The sequence below is a fragment of the Carcharhinus amblyrhynchos genome, chromosome 4 (genome assembly GCF_965287045.1).
Source record: "Carcharhinus amblyrhynchos chromosome 4, sCarAmb.v2.hapA, whole genome shotgun sequence".
NCBI classification, from domain to species: Eukaryota; Metazoa; Chordata; class Chondrichthyes; order Carcharhiniformes; family Carcharhinidae; genus Carcharhinus; species Carcharhinus amblyrhynchos.
In genome coordinates this window covers 29927204-29945392 of record NC_137327.1, presented here as the reverse complement: position 1 = coordinate 29945392, position 18189 = coordinate 29927204, and the positions used below count along the sequence as shown (strand labels likewise).

At 41.5% G+C, this 18189-nt stretch overlaps 1 protein-coding gene across 1 annotated transcript in view; it reads right to left on the bottom strand.

Annotated features, from left to right (window-relative positions):
* Positions 1–948: 948 nt before the first annotated feature.
* tshz3b (teashirt zinc finger homeobox 3b) overlaps positions 949–18189 on the bottom strand; it is a 77655-nt gene continuing 60414 nt past the window's right edge. Inside the window, exon 2 of the mRNA XM_080186923.1 lies at positions 949–6735. Within this exon, the coding sequence (XP_080043049.1) occupies positions 3521–6735 (3215 nt within the window). The 3' untranslated portion in view covers positions 949–3520. The remainder of the gene's footprint in view (positions 6736–18189) is intronic.

Below are 18189 nucleotides of genomic sequence, written 5' to 3'. Positions count from 1 at the left end.
GTTTCTTCTAAATACTGAATGTAATATCAGTACACTCTTTAATTAACACAAGGTTTTGAAAATGTATACCATTTGACCCTTCAGAACATGGGTGCCACTGGCACAAGGTCACTGAGTTCCACTGCAAGATCCCTTGACCTGTAACAGATATCATTGTGTATCCAGTCCCCTGCTGTTTATTCAGTATAGATATCCTCCTTCATTGTGGAATAACTCCATAATAACAGATTATCAGGACTGTCAAATGGGATTTCTGCATATGTGAAAACGGCTGCAAGGTTCAATTGAGCCACAGGCATTCTGCTAATTGCAGCAACATTTTGTTTAGAACTGAGATGATGTGACGTTAAAGCTTTCAGCATTCTGTTCTTCTCTGTATTACATTTACTAATGTTTATGGGGGTTTTTACTTACAACTAAAAAAGGAAAATAACTAAATCATGAAGTGCTGCTTTCACCAGGCAGTATGTGTGGACACACACACATCCATCGCCAACCATACCCATACATACACCCGCACCTACCCACACCCACCCATCCATTCCCCCACACACACCCACACCCCACCCATCCATTCCCCCACACACACCCGCACCTACCCACACCCACCCATCCATTCCCCCACACACACCCACACCCCACCCATCCATTCCCCCACACACACCCGCACCCACCCATCCCCACACACACACACACACCTGCGCACCCACAGCCATCCCTCCCAGCACCACCGCCCCCCCCCGCCACATACAACCCTATCCACCCACCCACACCTCCACCCACAGTCACCCATCCTCACACACACCCACCCATTCTCACACCCCCAAAATGAATGGCATGACCCAATAATCACCACTCAGACCGGCTGGACTGTTTACTTATAAACCGAGGGTATGGAATTCCTACATTTGATTCTGTAACATGTATATTTCTTTTTATTGTATCCTGTTACATTCATACACTGTTTTTGTTGCAGTGATCCAGAGTGCTTTCATACAATTATCGATTATGTTAACATATAAAATATTTTTCAGTAGAAAAGATGTTGACATTGTAACAAAATTTAAATAAACAATTTTTTAAGGAAATTAAAAAGACAATGTTGACTTCACATGGAATTTGAATTGCAACTACTTTCTGAATTTAATACTCAGGTCAATTGCAGATACTGCGCCTGTTTTACATGTTTCACAACATGGCTCAGCAGAATCCTAGAAATTGTGTCATTAAATTCTCAAATGTATAAAATAACCAGTATTCTCCTCCTAACATGTAGAGCACATATATGCACAGTACATATATCCATTGTGTCCAATCATGGAAAGCAGATGACAATTGGAAATCCATTTAAAGTCCAGCAAATGGGATTGAATTTTTTTTTAACCCTTCCCTGCTGGATGAGCAGGAGTCCCATATCGCTGGCCCAACGAATGCTGAGAGTAGCACTGGAAGGGTTAAGGTGATTGTGAAAGCTGTCCAGTATATACAGTGTTTCTGTTAAAGGGGAAAAGGGGAAGAATCTCAGACAAATCTTGATGCTTCTTGAGCACAGCGTATCACACAGGAAAACAAAAATGGGAAAACTGATAAAAGTAAACCCAATGTTTGTCAGCGTCGCGGTTTCTTGACGAGTAACCATTCATTAGATGTTTTGTTATCATCACAGTCAAGCTTGCTGGGTAATGTGGATTTTAGATAATGCCCAATTTTCAAACATAATTCATGTCACCTATTGCCTGTGAGAGAGACAGTTGGCTGGGACAGAAGTCAAGAGCATTGAAAGATCAATATGTACAGGACATAAAATATTACAAAAATTGAGATTTCATGCACAAATGTTGGTAGTCTTGTTTGTTAGATACCAATCCTTTATTAAGTTATACTTTGGTTTACTATAGCCACTCTGTGGTTACAGATCTGGGGCTACGCTCCTTGGTAGTTGGTTTCTGCTAATTTCACCTCAGCAGATAGCTCTCTAAGCCATGGCATATTGATTTCTTGTTGTGAAGTGCACTGTTCAAGCTCCATTTAAGATTTTCATCTTGTATGTAGCCCTGAGCACATCATAGTGCCATAAATTAGGTAAATTGCACATTTATCACAAATGTTATTTTAAGATACTGTGTAAGTGTGGCGGCTGGGAGATATACAATGTGTCGGAACACGCCAGTGCCTGGGTGGGGTTATGGCTAGGTCTCATCGCGCACCTGTGAATTAAGGCCTTTCGAAAGGTGCTAACCCCTCAAGTATCTCTCTGTAAGTGCTGTGTGGTTATCTGACAAATAATACTTTAACTAATACCACTGCCTGTCAGAACCATAAACCTGCTCAAGCTCCAGCCAGGCTCCGTGTCAATGTGCTCATTACCTGCAGCACCTTGTATGTAGACTAGCAACTCAAAATTATTGTAAAATGGTTTAATGTTGCAATATTGGGGAGGGGGGGGTGGTGGTTGGTGTATATGAACAGCCGTAATGGTGTTTCATTTCCAGCAATAAGACAGGGCACAGAGTGTGTTGCAGTATCTGTGCTGTTTACATGTCTATTTTATACATATATTCTCGTATGGTGTCAGCTGTCAGTTATTTCTGCAAATTAACTGAAAAATGGAGATGAACAGACTCACTCAGTGTGCTGGTAACCACGGGTTACCTTTTATATGCCAAAGTATAAAGATGCAGTGGGGGATCATGGGAGAATAATTAGGCAGAACAAAACTTACCAATCAAAGGCATTCTACACATGATGATCATTAAAATAACAAGTGAGAGTGCTCATAAATAAGTAAAGGAGGTTACATCATGGAATGCCTTTTTACATTTGTAGCAGGATCTCTTAGCATAAACCCTTTGAGAGAATTTTGTATATTACTGTTGAAGAAATACAGTACAAGTGTTTTTTTTTCTAATTTTATTAACCCTTTGAGCATTGACTATTCATTTTAGCTCGGTAAATAGTAATTTCCATTAAATAATACATCTGAAAATTATATTGTGCAAAGTCATCCGCACAAGTATCATGACAATGGAATTGAATAAAGACAGCTGCAGATCATTATTTTAATAATGGCTTTCAGTCAGTGATCTGAAAAATAAGAATGCTGCCAATTTGTTTTTGCAACTTAATGCAGAAGTGCTTTCGCAGTGCTCAGAGGGTTAAAGGTTAAAGGCTGAGAAATGCCAGCACACTTAATTCACATGAGAAAGTGCACCAGGTTCAGTATTAAATGCTTAACTAAATTGTCCATTACGCATGCAGCTTAATGCATCTGAGCGATACACAGCAACTAAATCCAATTTACACAAAATTCCAAACACTTACCATTTTTACCCTTGTAATCAGCCAGTAACAACAGCTGATTACGTGCTTCCATTAAACACTGTACAGTTATATAAAAGAGTTCAGATCAGAGTGCTACTCTGCAGTAAATCAAGAACATGTGCCAAGAGTTGTTACAGTAGCTTTAAGGCTTCTTTCAGAGTTCTCCTCAAAGCAAACAGTTAGTTTACTGAAGTAAATGCTACTGTTTCTCCAGCTCTATAACATACAGAAGGTGGTCCTCCGGTGATTTGCCGTGAGTTTTACTGAGATGCAGTTTGACTGCGTGTTTACTAGCAAAAGTCCGATTACAAAGTTTGCACTGGAACGTCGTCCCAGCCTCATCGTCTTGAGATGGCAACACTGATTTTTCAGAGGGCAGTTTTGCGTGTGTTATCTGGCTGCTTATCTGTTCGCTAGAAAGTTTTGACAAGTCTCGTAACCTGAAGCCTAAATGTGATTCTAAGTGACTGATGTAGGTTGAAGGAGTTCTGATTTGTGATGCACAATCATTACAAAAAAACACTGGATGACCAGAGTCCAGGTTTTTAAGAAATTTTGTTCCACCTGTCCTTCGGAGCTGGTACTTGACATTGGCTAACCAGTGGCTGATTGTTGTCATGGAGAGTCCTGTAAACCTCGAGATGTGCATCCGCTCCTGGGGGCTGAGGTCCGACATAATGAATTTCCCGTCTGTGGTTTGTCGCAGGCTGGCTGCAAACTGGGCCTGCAGTATGAGCAAATGCTGTGGGTTCCAGTTTGACTGCCGGCCTTTGCGTTTCTGAGCTGGGGAAATCTCCTCTGGCTCCTCCATAGTGCTACCATCCACCTCAGATTTGTCTGAAATGCTCGTAGGTGTAGAAGATTTTGATGTGTGACTTCCTGTCAGGTTTTTCAGCATATCAGATATATCTGACAAGGCATTCTCGCGTAGCGGCGAGTTTGACATGAATGACACGACTGCAGATGTCTTTGCTGTTGTCACAGTGGATGAAGAAGATGTTGACGATGGGGATATGGATGACAAAAGCACTGAACCCAAAGAGCCACTTTTGTCACTCTTGGCTTTCGTCAAATCAATGGGCTGGTCACTGCTGACATGATAGAAATAACGGTCTATGGGCTCTGTTTTTTTGGCCTGCAAAATTGGTGTGGCCACAGCAGCCTTTTCTGCCAAGCTGTTACTCATTTTGTAAAGCATGCTCATAGGGTCCAGGGTAGGCAGTGCAGGTTTAGCTGCTTTTCCTAAGTGAACATTCATAATGGACTGCAATGCACTTAATGGGTTTACAAAAGGTTGTTCGGGCGGATGGTCTGTAATAATTGCTGTGCTCGTGCACAGACTATTTGCTGTGAGTTTTAAGGCCTCTGTACCATTCTCCAAATGTTCCTTGGCTGGACTCTCTTTCGCCGTGTCTGTCTGGCTACTGGAAATATTTTCCTGGCTTTTAGGGCTGGGGTCTTTTGAAGCTTCGACTTTTTGTGGCTCCCCTGTTTCGCTGCCACACGGAGAGGGCGTCTCGTGCTTCAGACGGGACAGCTTATTTTCTGGCTCTTTAACCTTTTCTTCAGTTTTGGTTACCTTCTCTGTGACTTTCTTCACTAGCTCTTCCATAGCATGGAAATTGTTTTTTGGTACAGGAGAGTTCTGGCTACTCGGTGGCGAAACTAGTGGCTGGCTCTTAGGAGATGCCAAAATATCAATGTTGCTTTGTGCTGACTTCAATTGCGTCATCTTCCCTGATGAACCAAGTGGTAACTTCATTATACTAGGAAGCTGGTAGGCTGCGTGAATGCTAGGATAACCACTCCAACTTGGAGTCCCATTCTGAGCTTTGTTAATAGCAGAGGTCACTGTGTTTTCTAAAGATTTAAGGATGTCCAGGCCTCCTTTAGGGTTCTCTTCCAGATCTTCTTCTGTCAGATACTGATACTTAGAGGAAATGTCATATTTTTCATCATCATTGCAGTTTTTCTCTTTCTCTTTGACCTTATCCTCATCACTTTCAGTGTCTTTATCAACTTCCCTTTTCACGTCGAGATTTAATTTTGGTGAGACGCTGGCTGGGGTATTTAACGATGATGTGAAAGCACTTGCCGCTAGCGGAACCGACTGGACTTTATCTTCCAAGATAGTTGCCACCGGTGTTGGTGTCGGTGTCTGAGGTGCCTCGACAATCTGTTTCCCTTTCTTGATCGCAGAATTGGTCACTTTAACAAAATGTCCAGTTACCATCATGTGTGCGGTGAGTTCCTGCAGCGTATCATGCGAACTCCCACACTCCATACACTTGAGGATTTGAGACTTTCTCGCCTCAAACTGCCAGGCGTAGCTGGCGCCATTCTGGTGCCCATAGCGGTTATTTGGTGTAACGTAAGGGTTTGAGGACTTCTGTAGTGCATCGCTTGTGTCAGAGAGAGATGTTTTCGGCGTCCCGCCAGTAGAGTCTGGAGAACTTGGCAGCTCAAGCTCGAGCAGTGCCCGTTTTCTGGTGGGAGGGAGGGCCTTTGTGGAGATGGGTGCCACGGGTTCCTTCAGAGGCACTTTCTGATAGTGTTTTGTTTTGATCATGTGAACACTTAAGTCTTGAAGGGACTCAAACGAGTGGCCACAGTACATACACTTTAGCACCTTTTGCGCATCCTCCTTTCCCTCCATCTCCAGTAAAGAGCGTTTACGAGGCTTGGACCATTTTTTAGGATTGTTATTGTCAGTTTCGTTATTCTCATCTCTATAATGTCCAGTTTCATTCATGTGCACAGTTAATTCCACCAAGGAGTCATAAGCAGCACTGCAGTCTTTACAGCGGAATTTGCTGGCCCCAGTAAATATGGAACCGTAGAGCTTACTGCTTTGTCTGTACAACTGTACTGTGCTGAAGAGACTTGGCTCCTGAACCATCTTGGTCTGCGAGACTTGCTGCAATGTCTTTGACATGGCAGACTGATGCCAGTCAAAGCTCCCGCTTCCACAACTGCTACTGCTGCTGCTGCTGCTGCTACTGCTGCTGCCTCCATTCGTGACGGGCCCGCTCGGCTGGTTCAGGCCCAAGCTCAGAGACGACCAATAGGAATTTGACAGGATGTTGTTGTATATTGCTTTCATTTGCTCCAAACTGTCCTGCACCGCTTCCTCGGGAAGGCTGCCGCCACCCTCCTTCCCCTCGTCTTCGTTCTTTATCGAGTTGCTCTCGAAATCGGCCAGTCGGTCACTGGTCTCGCTCACGTGAGACGTGCTGTCCATCTCCTGGCCGGAGAACTCGCCGGCTGGGGAGTCCTGGTAGCTAGGCGACTCCTTGCTAAATTCCTGCTCGGTGCACGCATACTTGGAGGACGATTCCCCGTCGGCTCCAGACTCACTGGCGTCAGCCTCCTCGTCCCCTAATACTGCCGCCTTCAACTCGTCGGAAACGTAGGCTGCATTTAAAAAAAAAAGGAAAGAAGTAGAGAACAGTTTTAAGGTAATTGCTACTCGTACAGATTGAAATTAAATATGGCAAAACATCATAACTGGTAACATCTGCTGCAAAGTTAGATAGTTAAAATGTAGTGTTTCTTGGGTGCATAAAATCGTCTCTTCAAACATAATTTGCCACCTTATTCTTCTCAAGGGGCAACAGCTTGAAATTAAAACTAAATTTGAAATTAATGAAGCAAATTCTGGAGGTGGCATTCATTTCTAAAGTAATAAATTACATGTATCAACCTGAGAGACGGCAGTTCCTGTCTGTCAATTAATATGTCTTATGCTTCTCCTACCTCTAATGCATTTGCAAGCAGAGACAGTCACAATTTAAATTATACCAACCATTAGAAATTGCTGCATTTTAGTAAACCGAATATTAATTCCAAATGCTACCTTTGGAAAAAAAGCTTGAAATATACAGATCGATTATTAAAATTTGGGCTTCAAATTTTAAAACCTTTGATGATGATTTAGAGGGCTACATTCAGATTTGCCCTTCCATTCTTCAAAAAATTCTGCTATGGAAGAACAGATGGTTGAGAAATCCTGTACTGACTAATCACAGCTACATACAGGTTTAGGGAAGAATGTTACTTTCGACCCACTGACATTTAAGTGTGCATCATTTTAATCAGACCTTCACTCTGTCAAAACAGTGAAATGCATGCATGCCTGCAGATGTCAGAAATGGGTTTAGAAAAAAAGCTTTTGGAAAATATGACAATAACAAGATTGCCAAGTTTTGGTATAAGATTTGATGTTTTCATGCTGCAGTAATTTTCTTTGAATAAATTTATAAAATGCTCCTGAAAACCCAGGAGAGTACCAAGATATATGAAAATGTATGTTGTTTATGTTACATAGTTTTCACACTCCCATTTAGATTTTTCACCATTAGTGGCGTTCTTTTTTTTCTCAAATGCATCGGCGACGAATATTAAATTTCCAGTAGAAGATCATTCTCATTGTATAATCAGTTCCATCAAACCTGGACTCAACTTGATGGAATCAAACAAATCTCTACATTTTACAAGCAAAAGAGTGAGGGGGGGGGGTGGGCGGGCAGGGGAGTGTGGGTGTCTGGGGGTTGGGGAGGGGGAAGGAAGGGTTCTGATTTGAACAGTTGTTTGGAAGAGTCAGTGTGTGCCAACAAAATGATGTCATCATCCAATTTAAACTAGCAGAAACAGCATGTGAGAAAACAGCGATTAATCACTGCAAATACTAGCATCATGCATGAGCTGTGCAAAGGTTCAGGCACCTCCCCCAGAAATTGGAACAGTAACATTTTTTTTCGCTGTTTGGCAATAATTTTTTCATTATGTTCCAACAAACAGGCCAGACCTACAGTAATCGTTTGAGAGGACTGTTTTCATGCATCATCAATGACCAATCCATAGGACCGTACAAAGAATCAAGACTCAAAAGCTAAAGATCAGTGCCCCCCCCCCCACCCTCCCCCGACAACCCCCTCCCCACACACAATTATTGTTTACAACTGGGAGACAAAATGATGAGGAAAAAGCAGATGCAGATGTTTTTCATACTCTGGTATGACCCCAGAACAGGAACTGCAATGTGCAAAATGCATCAACAAGACAGTACAGCAGCAAAAAAAGGACTCCCGGATCAGGAAACATACTTGAGAAGATAGCTCAGTTAGTCAGAAATAAGAGGAAATTTAATATTAAGAATAATTGAGCTATTTTAAACCTGAATGGAATTTTTCATACTGTTTTCATATCTTTGCTACCTTGACCATGCAAGTGTCACCTATGAACTGCCTACGGCAGTACTGTTCTAACATTTCCATCTGGACATTCTTATACTGACACACTCCTGGAACCTACTGCAAATATTGACATTATGATGCAGGGGGAGGGGGGCAGCACTGAAAATATTGGAAGTACTTCTATGACCCTATGCAACTACTGATACAGCTCGAAGAGACCACTGGAATTGTTCACATCTCTGAAAATGTTGCTACGCTTTTGTGACTCCACCTCCCTCCTCCTTTAAATATTGTCAAACTCCTGGGGAATCCCTGTATATACTGGCAAACTCCCAGTGTCACCCGTACAATTACTGGTGTGCATCCAAGAGCCTCTGCAAACATTGACACATTCATATGACCTACTGAAAGTAGTCATACACCTTGTGAAAATAATGTTTTATTCCCAGAGACCTTGTGCAAATATCAATGAAAGCCTCCCACCCACACTTCTAACAAATAGTATTAGCCAAAGCAAAGCACCACAATCCAAGCAGAAAATGTTAATTAGTATGTACAAAAGATACAGTAAAATGTAATCAACAGAGACAGAAATACGTATCAATTCTCGCATACAATACTCTAGTTATATACTGTGTCCCAAACAAACAAAAACTCAATGACCTTTCCTAGAGTCTGTGGGGTTTAGTTTGAAAATAGATGATTTGATGCTGAATGATGTGTTTTGTGAGGAATATTAATTTTCAAGAATTTGCTGGAGTTGGGGATCAGGAGAGAATTTCACAGAATCCTATTCTTTTTAAAATTACCTACAGGTTATTCACTTCACTAAGAAGAGTCAATGTATGTAGTAACGCTCATTCATCTGTTGTGATTGGTGCCTTGAAAGGTTCTAACTTAACTTTCACATGTATTGGAGGTGGTTTCCAGTTGCCTTGCTCACCATTCTAATTTGCGAAGTAGTTCTGCCTAAGTGGGAGGCAACCAAGGCTGAAAAAACTCCACCGTCCACTCATGACGCAGGTTAAAGGGCTGGCCACCTGCCCTCACCTGAGTCAAGTAGGCCTTCAGTCATCAGATGTGGGCATCACTGCTGTGCCAGCATTTATTGCCAATCCCTGATTGCCTTTGACCTGTGTGGCTTGGTGGACCATTTCAGAGGGCATTGAAGAGTCGACCACGTTGCTGTGTGGCTAGAGTCACATGTAGGCCAGACCAGGTAAGGATGGCAGATCTCCCTCCCTAAAGGACATTAGTGAACTAGATGAGTTTTTACAACAATTGACAATGGTTTCATCATTAGAGTTTTAATTCTAGATTCTTCTATTGAAGTCAAATTTCACCATCTGCCGTGGTAGGGGTTCAGACCAGCATCCCCAGAACATTACCCCGTGTCTCTAGATTACTGTAACTAGATCGCTAGTTACAGTACCACTGCGCTGACATGGGCAATCTGGATTGGGACCCAAACGTTCTGACACAAAACCCAGACAGACACAAATGCCCACTGGATATCAGCCAGTGTTTAGTGATTATATTCTAGTTTCCATTTGATAGAGAGGTCTGGAACGGGCCTCAAACTAAATCAGAGACAGAATGCGACCTCTGAGCCAAAAACTCACTTTGGGGTCAAGTGCATGGTGAGGCAAATTGAGCACTGAACGCTAAACAATGCATTAAATTTCCTTATTATTCCCATTCTTTTACATTCTTATATACAGTAGACATTTATATGCATTAAGGAAATACGACTCCAAAAAGATTGCAGGTCAGAATCTGTTGACAGACAAGTCATCCTGTTTGCTTTTTTTAAAAATGTATATTTTCTTCTTCCTTTTCATTGAAGAAAATGATCCTTGTGACAAAGCCTCCTACAGGCTGATCAAGACTGTGCACTTAATGGCAATCAATGCTTATCATCCAAGTTGAGCAGAAGAGGGTGCCCGATTGCGATCTATCATCAGGAGGCACAATTCAAACTGAGTGAACTGGGTCATACCAGGTTTACGCACTAGCACCCCCAACAACGTAGCATTCCATTCAGTATGTAACACAGAGAATGGCAAAAAAGACCAAATGGAGGCCAGCAAATTCAAATAGCTCAGAACCCACAAGTTCATAGAATCCCTGCAGTGCAGATGGAGGCCATTTGGCCTACTGAGCCAGCACCCGTACACCCTTAAGATTGGAAGTGAAATACTTCTATTGCCAAAACACCTCTTCCATCCACCTGCTTATGTTGCAAAGACACAATTTTTCACCTCCTCACATTTGGAAACAAATCCATTTCTTCTCCTTGACAGTTGTGAACAGTCCTGCTTTCCATTCACATCAAAGTAGATAAAGTTCCAAATAACAAAAACCATAAAAGGAGGGACAAGGAAATTGAGGTGCTTTATTGGTTTTTTGAGGGGGAGGGATTCTACCTTAAAGTCAAGTTCAGCAATATTAATTGTTTTAAAATGTTGTCACTAATTAATCAGAATACCCAAAAAACTAGTATGTTATAACACTGGAAGCAAAACCATGCTGATTTGCACTGAAATTGATGTTCCTTCTGAACATGCATCAGGTGTGGAGTACCATATTCTGTTTGTAACAGAAAACATTAACACAGTCACCCTTCATCTATCCTCAGTTTAAGAAAATGCAGTGTGTATGACCACAACTATCCAAGGAATTGTATATTTGCCATTTTAGTTTATTAAAATTATACAGTGCCCAAGGGGAGGTTGTCCCATAACCCCTTGCTGGGCTTTGGCCCTAAACTTTTCATAACGGATGAATTTTGAAGGCTGGGTGAATACATCAATTTTATTGCCTAATAAATTACTGCACACTTCAAATTTCACTGCCATTTGTCTTCTTCTTTAGAATTATGAATGAAACATATGTAATTAATAATTACACCATCACAGGGGGTTTGTAAAAGCTTTATGAATTCTGATTTTCCAAAAGATAAACGGTGATATATTACTTTTTGTTCTACAATGTGTGACAATGCAGAAGCATCCAGTATTCAAGGCCAAAGTGTCTCTGAGCAGGCACTACAGCAAACCGTCTCAGGACTTTTTTGGGGGGGAAAAAATATCTGAAAGTAAAGAGCCCAAAAGAAAATGCAGACCCAGAAAGCTCCGCATGAAAGCAGGACATGTAGTCAACAAGACAATAAACAACACTTGAAACATGAATATATTGTAGGCTTTAGTGGATGCTTCAGTTGTGGTGAGGGCCTTTTAATGCAGAGCAATCTGGCAAACACTAAAGACACGACTTGTAATGGATTTCAGTGGAGCCCTGTCACTTATACACAAACTGTAACCCTTTGATTACTGACTGGTCACTTCCCTGTTCAAGTAACCGTACATTTGTGTGTCTCATCATGCAAAACATGGAAGAAATGATCTCCATATATTCCTACACTGAAAAATAAACTACAAAATGTAGGGAATAACCACATTTTCCAATGGTACCTTAAAAGAAAAATTAACTTATAATTTCAATAAATTAACAAATGCTGTTGTGGTCTTCAATAGGTTAAATACTTCTTTAGAAATATTCCCAACCATTACGAAAAATGAATCTTCCTCATCCTTACAATGTTCCTTTCCCATTGTGGAAGATGAGTTGTTTCTTTTCTGAAAATCATATTTAATCTCCTTGGAACATTAATCACAAAGTCCTCCCCTTCTACAGTATAGCAAGTACCCACACTTAGTAGGAGCAGGGTTTAGTTGTTTAGTGTACATCAGCATGAAGTAATTCACTGATTCCAAGGAACAAAACAGAGTGACTCGACTTCCACTAATGGTTTAAATCATTTTGTTGAATCAAGCATGGAATCAAATATTTTACTCAGTAGAATTCTGCTTTTCACGATTGACAAACTAATCACTAGGTTGCTAGGATACAGAAATTCTGAATACCATTGTCATGGTTAAAAATTAGTATGATTATTGAGTTAGCATATTTTTACATAACCCATAACATTTTCTTCTTAAGTGTGGAAAATAAAACTACAGACCATATCTAATGATAGAAACTACAGCCTAATTTGTTTTTTCTGTTTCCTTCTAGAAACTAACTTTCATAAAGTAAACTGAATGATGTTACCGATATGCCTTAAAGGCTTTAACTCGTAACTCACATCGGGTTTTGATAATGAAACAGGATTGTCGCCATGCTGGAGGAATTTCTGTCCCTTTCCTAGTGCTAGCTAGTGAAAGGAGGAAGAGAAGTGCTGCCATTCCAGCTGTAAGTGCATTTTACAGTTAACATTGTGGTTTGGAGCTATAGCGTCGCAATTCCGTCCTGAGGTTGACGGAGGTTGTGGCAGGTGTGCGCAATTTCAACCTAGTGGGGAAAAAGTAATTTGAGCTTGACACATCTATCGTGGTTAAGCAATTCAGTACAGGTTCATGTCTGTGTCTCACCTCTGACGAGACAGAGTACAGGAATGAGACAGAGGATCTGGTGGAGAAACTACAAAAGTTTGTGAATGTAGCCCAATCCATCACACAAACCTGCCTCCCATTCACTGACTCTGTCTACACTTCCCAAAGCCTCGGCAAAGCAGCTAGCAAAATTAAGGACTCCACGCACCCCGGACATTCTCTCTTCCACCTTCTTCCTTCAAGAAAAAGATACAAGAGTCTGAGGTCATGTACCAACCGACTCAAGAACAGCTTCTTCCCTGCTGCTGTCAAAGTTTTGAATGGACCCACCTCGCGTTAAGTTGATCTTTCTCTACACCCTAGCTATGACTGTAACACTACATTCTGCACTCTCTCGTTTCCTTCTCTATGATCGGTATGTTCTGTCTGTATCGTGGGCAAGAAACAATACTTTTCACTGTATGTTAATACATGTGACAATAATAAATCAAATCATGCCAGGATTCAATTATGCAAGGCTTCCACCACTTTAGTCCAGTCCAGTTCAGGACAAGTTGAAACATTTGCTTATTTGCTTTAATGGCACCTGATGTCAAACCAACATTCCCAAATTGGCAGTCAAACAATATAATGGATTGGGCTCTCCTTAATATGTAACTAGCTCCATAATGTGATCAAAAAGCTGCATAAAATCTTTCTTGTCTACTCAGGGTCTGATTATTATTGGTGATTGAAGAGGCCTGGTACAAAATTCCTCTTTCACATGAATCTAGTGAGCCTATTTTCACATCAATTCTTGGTACCATATGTTCTTATCAATTTATCTGGTACTTTTCTGAATTTTGTCTGGCAATTTTCTCCCCCACTCTCTTTCTGGAAGTCACTGACTGCTGGAGTATAACGCCACAGTTGCTGGGTACCCTCCAGTAGGTTGCCCAAGTGGCAATTTTTCATGCACGAACCTTGCACAAGGTTCTGGCAGGCTTCTGGACTGCAGGCAGATGATTCTACCCTCACCCAAGGCCAACATGCAGACAGTTTTCTGCCACAGATGTCTGGATCATGGGACTGGGAACCCAAAACTATGCTTTACTCTTGCCAGTTTTGTGTGCTGGAGCTAATTCTTCCATACTGAATGCTGAGGTCACCTAATTCAACACGGACTGAGAATCAAACCTGGGATCGTCATCACTGACAGGCTTAGCTAACTCATCGAACGTGTGTTGTAGCTCCACTGTTGAGTGAAATTTATTTATTTTCCAATTATCTTTTGACAAAATACAATTGAACTTGTTGGTGGTCCATTTCGTTACCGATAGTCATAATAATGTCGACAGTTCAAATTACACACACACTGTTCTTGACTACTAAATATTTCCAGCCTTCTTTCAAAATATTAGTTAATTTATTTGTTAGTTGCAAGTAGGCTTACGAGTATTAGGCAATTAAGTTACAGTGAAAGTCCCCTCGTCACCACACTCTGGCGCATATCTGGGCACTATGAGGGAGAATTTAGCATGGCCAATGCACCTAACCAGCACGTTTTTCGGACAGTGGGAGGAAACCGGAGCACCCGGAGGAAATCCATGCAGGCATGGGGAGAATGTGCAGACTTTGCACAGATAGTAACCCAAGTCAGGAATTGAACCCAGCTCCCTGGCGTTGTGAGGCAGCAGTGCTAGCCACTGTGCCACCATGCATACAGAATAAAAAAGAGAAATAAATTTTTATCCACTGCTGAAATGATTTCTTTAGAAATGGCATGCCTTAGAAGACAGGGTTGCCATGCTTTTAACTAAAGGAGTATGTGCAGGGACAAATAATATCATTATGTCTTCACAGATTATTATGGGGGTTTACAAATACATCTTTATTTGAAGCTGACATTTTAGAAGTACACTCAGCAGCATGCAAAGAGGCTGCTGCTTTCATATTTACGTAGAAATGGACCCATTTGCGTACACGTGAATGATTCCTCCTCAGAAACTAACTTAAAAAGTCGTTGTGAATTTTTCTTTTTCTTGTCAGTCTACCTGGTTTTGATATTTTGCTCTCACTCCTTTTTTTTCCCAATCCCCATCAATCACGTCTCAACAGCAAGGCATCATGCGTCCAGGCCTCTACCAAAACCAGTCCACCTCAACTGGCGAGATGGTCCCTATGGGAAAGTGTCTAGCCTCTGGTGGCAGCTCCCCACAGCAATATCCCTGAAATTGGCAGCTCAGTAACAACCGTGAACTCTCTGTGTGCCATCACTCGGCATTGCTGTAACTTGCAGCTCCAGCATATCGCTTCACTATATTTCAATCGGAATTTGATTTAAAAAGAGGCACTTCAGTTTCTAGGAACTGGAACAAACGATGAGAACTTCTTTCAGAAAACAATCTCTTCATTGTTACTGGATACATTCTCCTTTGCACCATTACCTTACAGTTTATATAGAAAAAAATTAATGTAATATTTTAGCACTGTCATGTATAGTTGTATGATATCAACCATTGAGGCAGTATGGTAGCACAATGGTTAGTACTGCTGCCTCACAGTGCCAGGGACCCGGGTTCAGTTCCGGCCTTGGGTAACTCTGTGTGTGGAGTTTACACGTTCTCCCCTTGTCTACATGGGTTTCCTCCGGGTGCTCCAGTTTCATGGAATCCCTACAGTACATAAGGAGGCAATTCAGCCATCTTTGGACTGTGGAAATTAAATGCTCAGACATTCAACAGCACTTTTAGTCAAATCCACAAATTACAACATGGCACCATACTACAGCATATATTTAATAATTTTCATGCATGTTTTATGTTGGTACTGTCAATTTTATTGATCTCTGTGTAACACATTAAATTAATGGTGCCAGAAATGAAGTGCATCTTCAAGTATTGCCATTGTTTAGTGAGGAAGTCCAAAGATGTGTGGGTTAGGTGTACTGGCCATGCTAAGTTGCCCCTTAGTATCAGGTGGATTAGCAAGGTAAACATGTGGGGTTACGTAGATAGGGCCTGGATGGGATTGTTGTTGGTGCAAGCTCAATGAGCCAAATGGCCTTCTTCCGCACTGTAGAGATTCTATAATCATCTCGTCATTCAGTTTTGCTGCAAACCTAACAACGCACATAAGTTGCATGACATATTGGTAGGATATTATTGTCTTTTAAAGTTGTGAACTGATAGGATGGTGAACTGGCGGATGAAATTGTGCTTACAAAGAACGTTGATCAAATATTGGGTGATATTTAGGCTGGAGGAATGGAGTTTGTGACATTTCCTGGATGACATCATTATAGAGCGAAGGAAAGGAAGATTGATGGCCATTTTAAAAAGCTCCATCTGAACAATGCGTGGCATTTTCTATTTTCTCCCATATTACTCAGCATGAACAATCCTGTTTCTAATTTCATTTTAAATTTCAGTAAAAAAGTAGAGCAATACACTGTCCTTCCGTAAAGAAAGCATTCAAAGTTTTTAATTCATGCTTCAAAACATTTATTGGATTTCAAATCAATAGTGTCTCCAATCTCAACCCACTAACATAGAATTTAGGCACAGCACATTCCACGTCTCTTTCTTTCTTGTTTCCAACTTGTTGTCAACGTCCGTTTTAAGAGGTAAACCTATGTAAAAGCTTGATGATCTGAACTACACAGGAAAAGGAACACAATATTTTTTATTTTCAGTCGGATGATATTCAGGTGTGTATTACTGGCAACTCGGGACTGACAAGACATTCTTCTAATCTGATAGATATTTTGCTGCAAACTCTTGCAAAAGTTGCATCTTTAATTTTTCTACAGCATGTAACCAATGCTCCAGATTTTAAGTAATTCAGACAGCACTCTGCCTCAAAATACTTCTGAGGGTGTAAAAGGGATTTGTAATCAGCAGCCTTCTCAATTACAAGTGCTGGTTCTCTACAATGGCAATACTAAGAATTCTGTTCCTCTTGAAGATGCACTTCATTTCTGGCACCGTTAGTTTAATGTGTTACAGAGAGAACAACAACATTTACAGTACTAACGTAAAACATGCATGAAATTTATTAAATATATGCTGTAGTATGGTGCCATGTTGTAATTTGTGGCTTTGACTCTAGGTGCTGTTGAGTGGCTGTGAGCATTTAATTCCCACACCAGTCTCTTTAACAGACTAATATCATTACACAATCACAGGCAAAGACTTGAACAGAGAACACTGATCCCATAAAGCTGCAAGACACATTTGCCAAACAAAAGGACTGTGCAGGAAGTTCAACATTTCAGGATCAGGTCAACTGAGCTTTAGATGAAAATGTTTCTGGGATTAATTTGGGACATTTATCCTGTTTTCCTGGGTGCCTCTTTCTAGTTTTCAGGTTAGTGTCCTATTTGTGACTCATTGGATGCAGGTCAAAGGATTGCCTGGGGCTAAGGAAGGTCTCATTATTCAAAGAATTAACCTCCCAGATGCCATGGGCATGGCACAAAGTCAACACTAGATTGTTGGGTTTGAATTGAGTTTCACTCGCACAACAACTGCTTATTCAAAGGTTTCTTTAAGGATGACGCAGAATCTCTGGGGGAGAAAATAGACCAGAGAAGGATGCCAGCATATACAGCTCAAACAATAATGTCTGGGGAGTATAACCCATCAAAGGGTTTTGGCATGAGATCAATTGAGGATCTCAACTCTGCACTGTGTCGGTAACAGTCACCCTGCAGTGATTTTACTTGAACTGGCCACCTAAAAGATTGGGAGGGAGCACTCACCATCCAATTAGGCCAAAAGATGACCGTCCGGCTCGGAGGGAGGTGTAGGTTGCATTTGTAAGTAAAGGGCAGAGAGAGGGCGTCTTCACCTTGAGGGTTCCTCTCAGCACTTCTCAAACTATTGCATTCAAAAATTGTCACCAGCAGCTGGGCCACAATGTGTAGCAGAAACTTCGCCACAGAGTAGCCTGCATCTGCAGCTATAGTCACGTAGATCCTCGAAGCCTGCCTGGAGCACGTCCCCATTTCCTGCCACCCAGTCTGCAGCCAGGAGGCCACCTCTAGGCAGCTGCCCTGCTGCAAGGGCCTAGAGGCCAACTGGAAAATTCCAATTAACCTCTAATAATTGGGCTTTCATTACTTTAATTAGTTACCTGCTGCTCATGGGCAGGTAACCATCCCACCCCCAAGTTATGGTCCAGAGGTGGGATGGGGCTGGCTGACTGTGCCATGTTACATGCCTGTCAGCTTCTGTCCTTGCCCCCTCCTGTCCCAATGTCCACAGACATCATTCTCACTATTTCCCAATGAAGTGAAA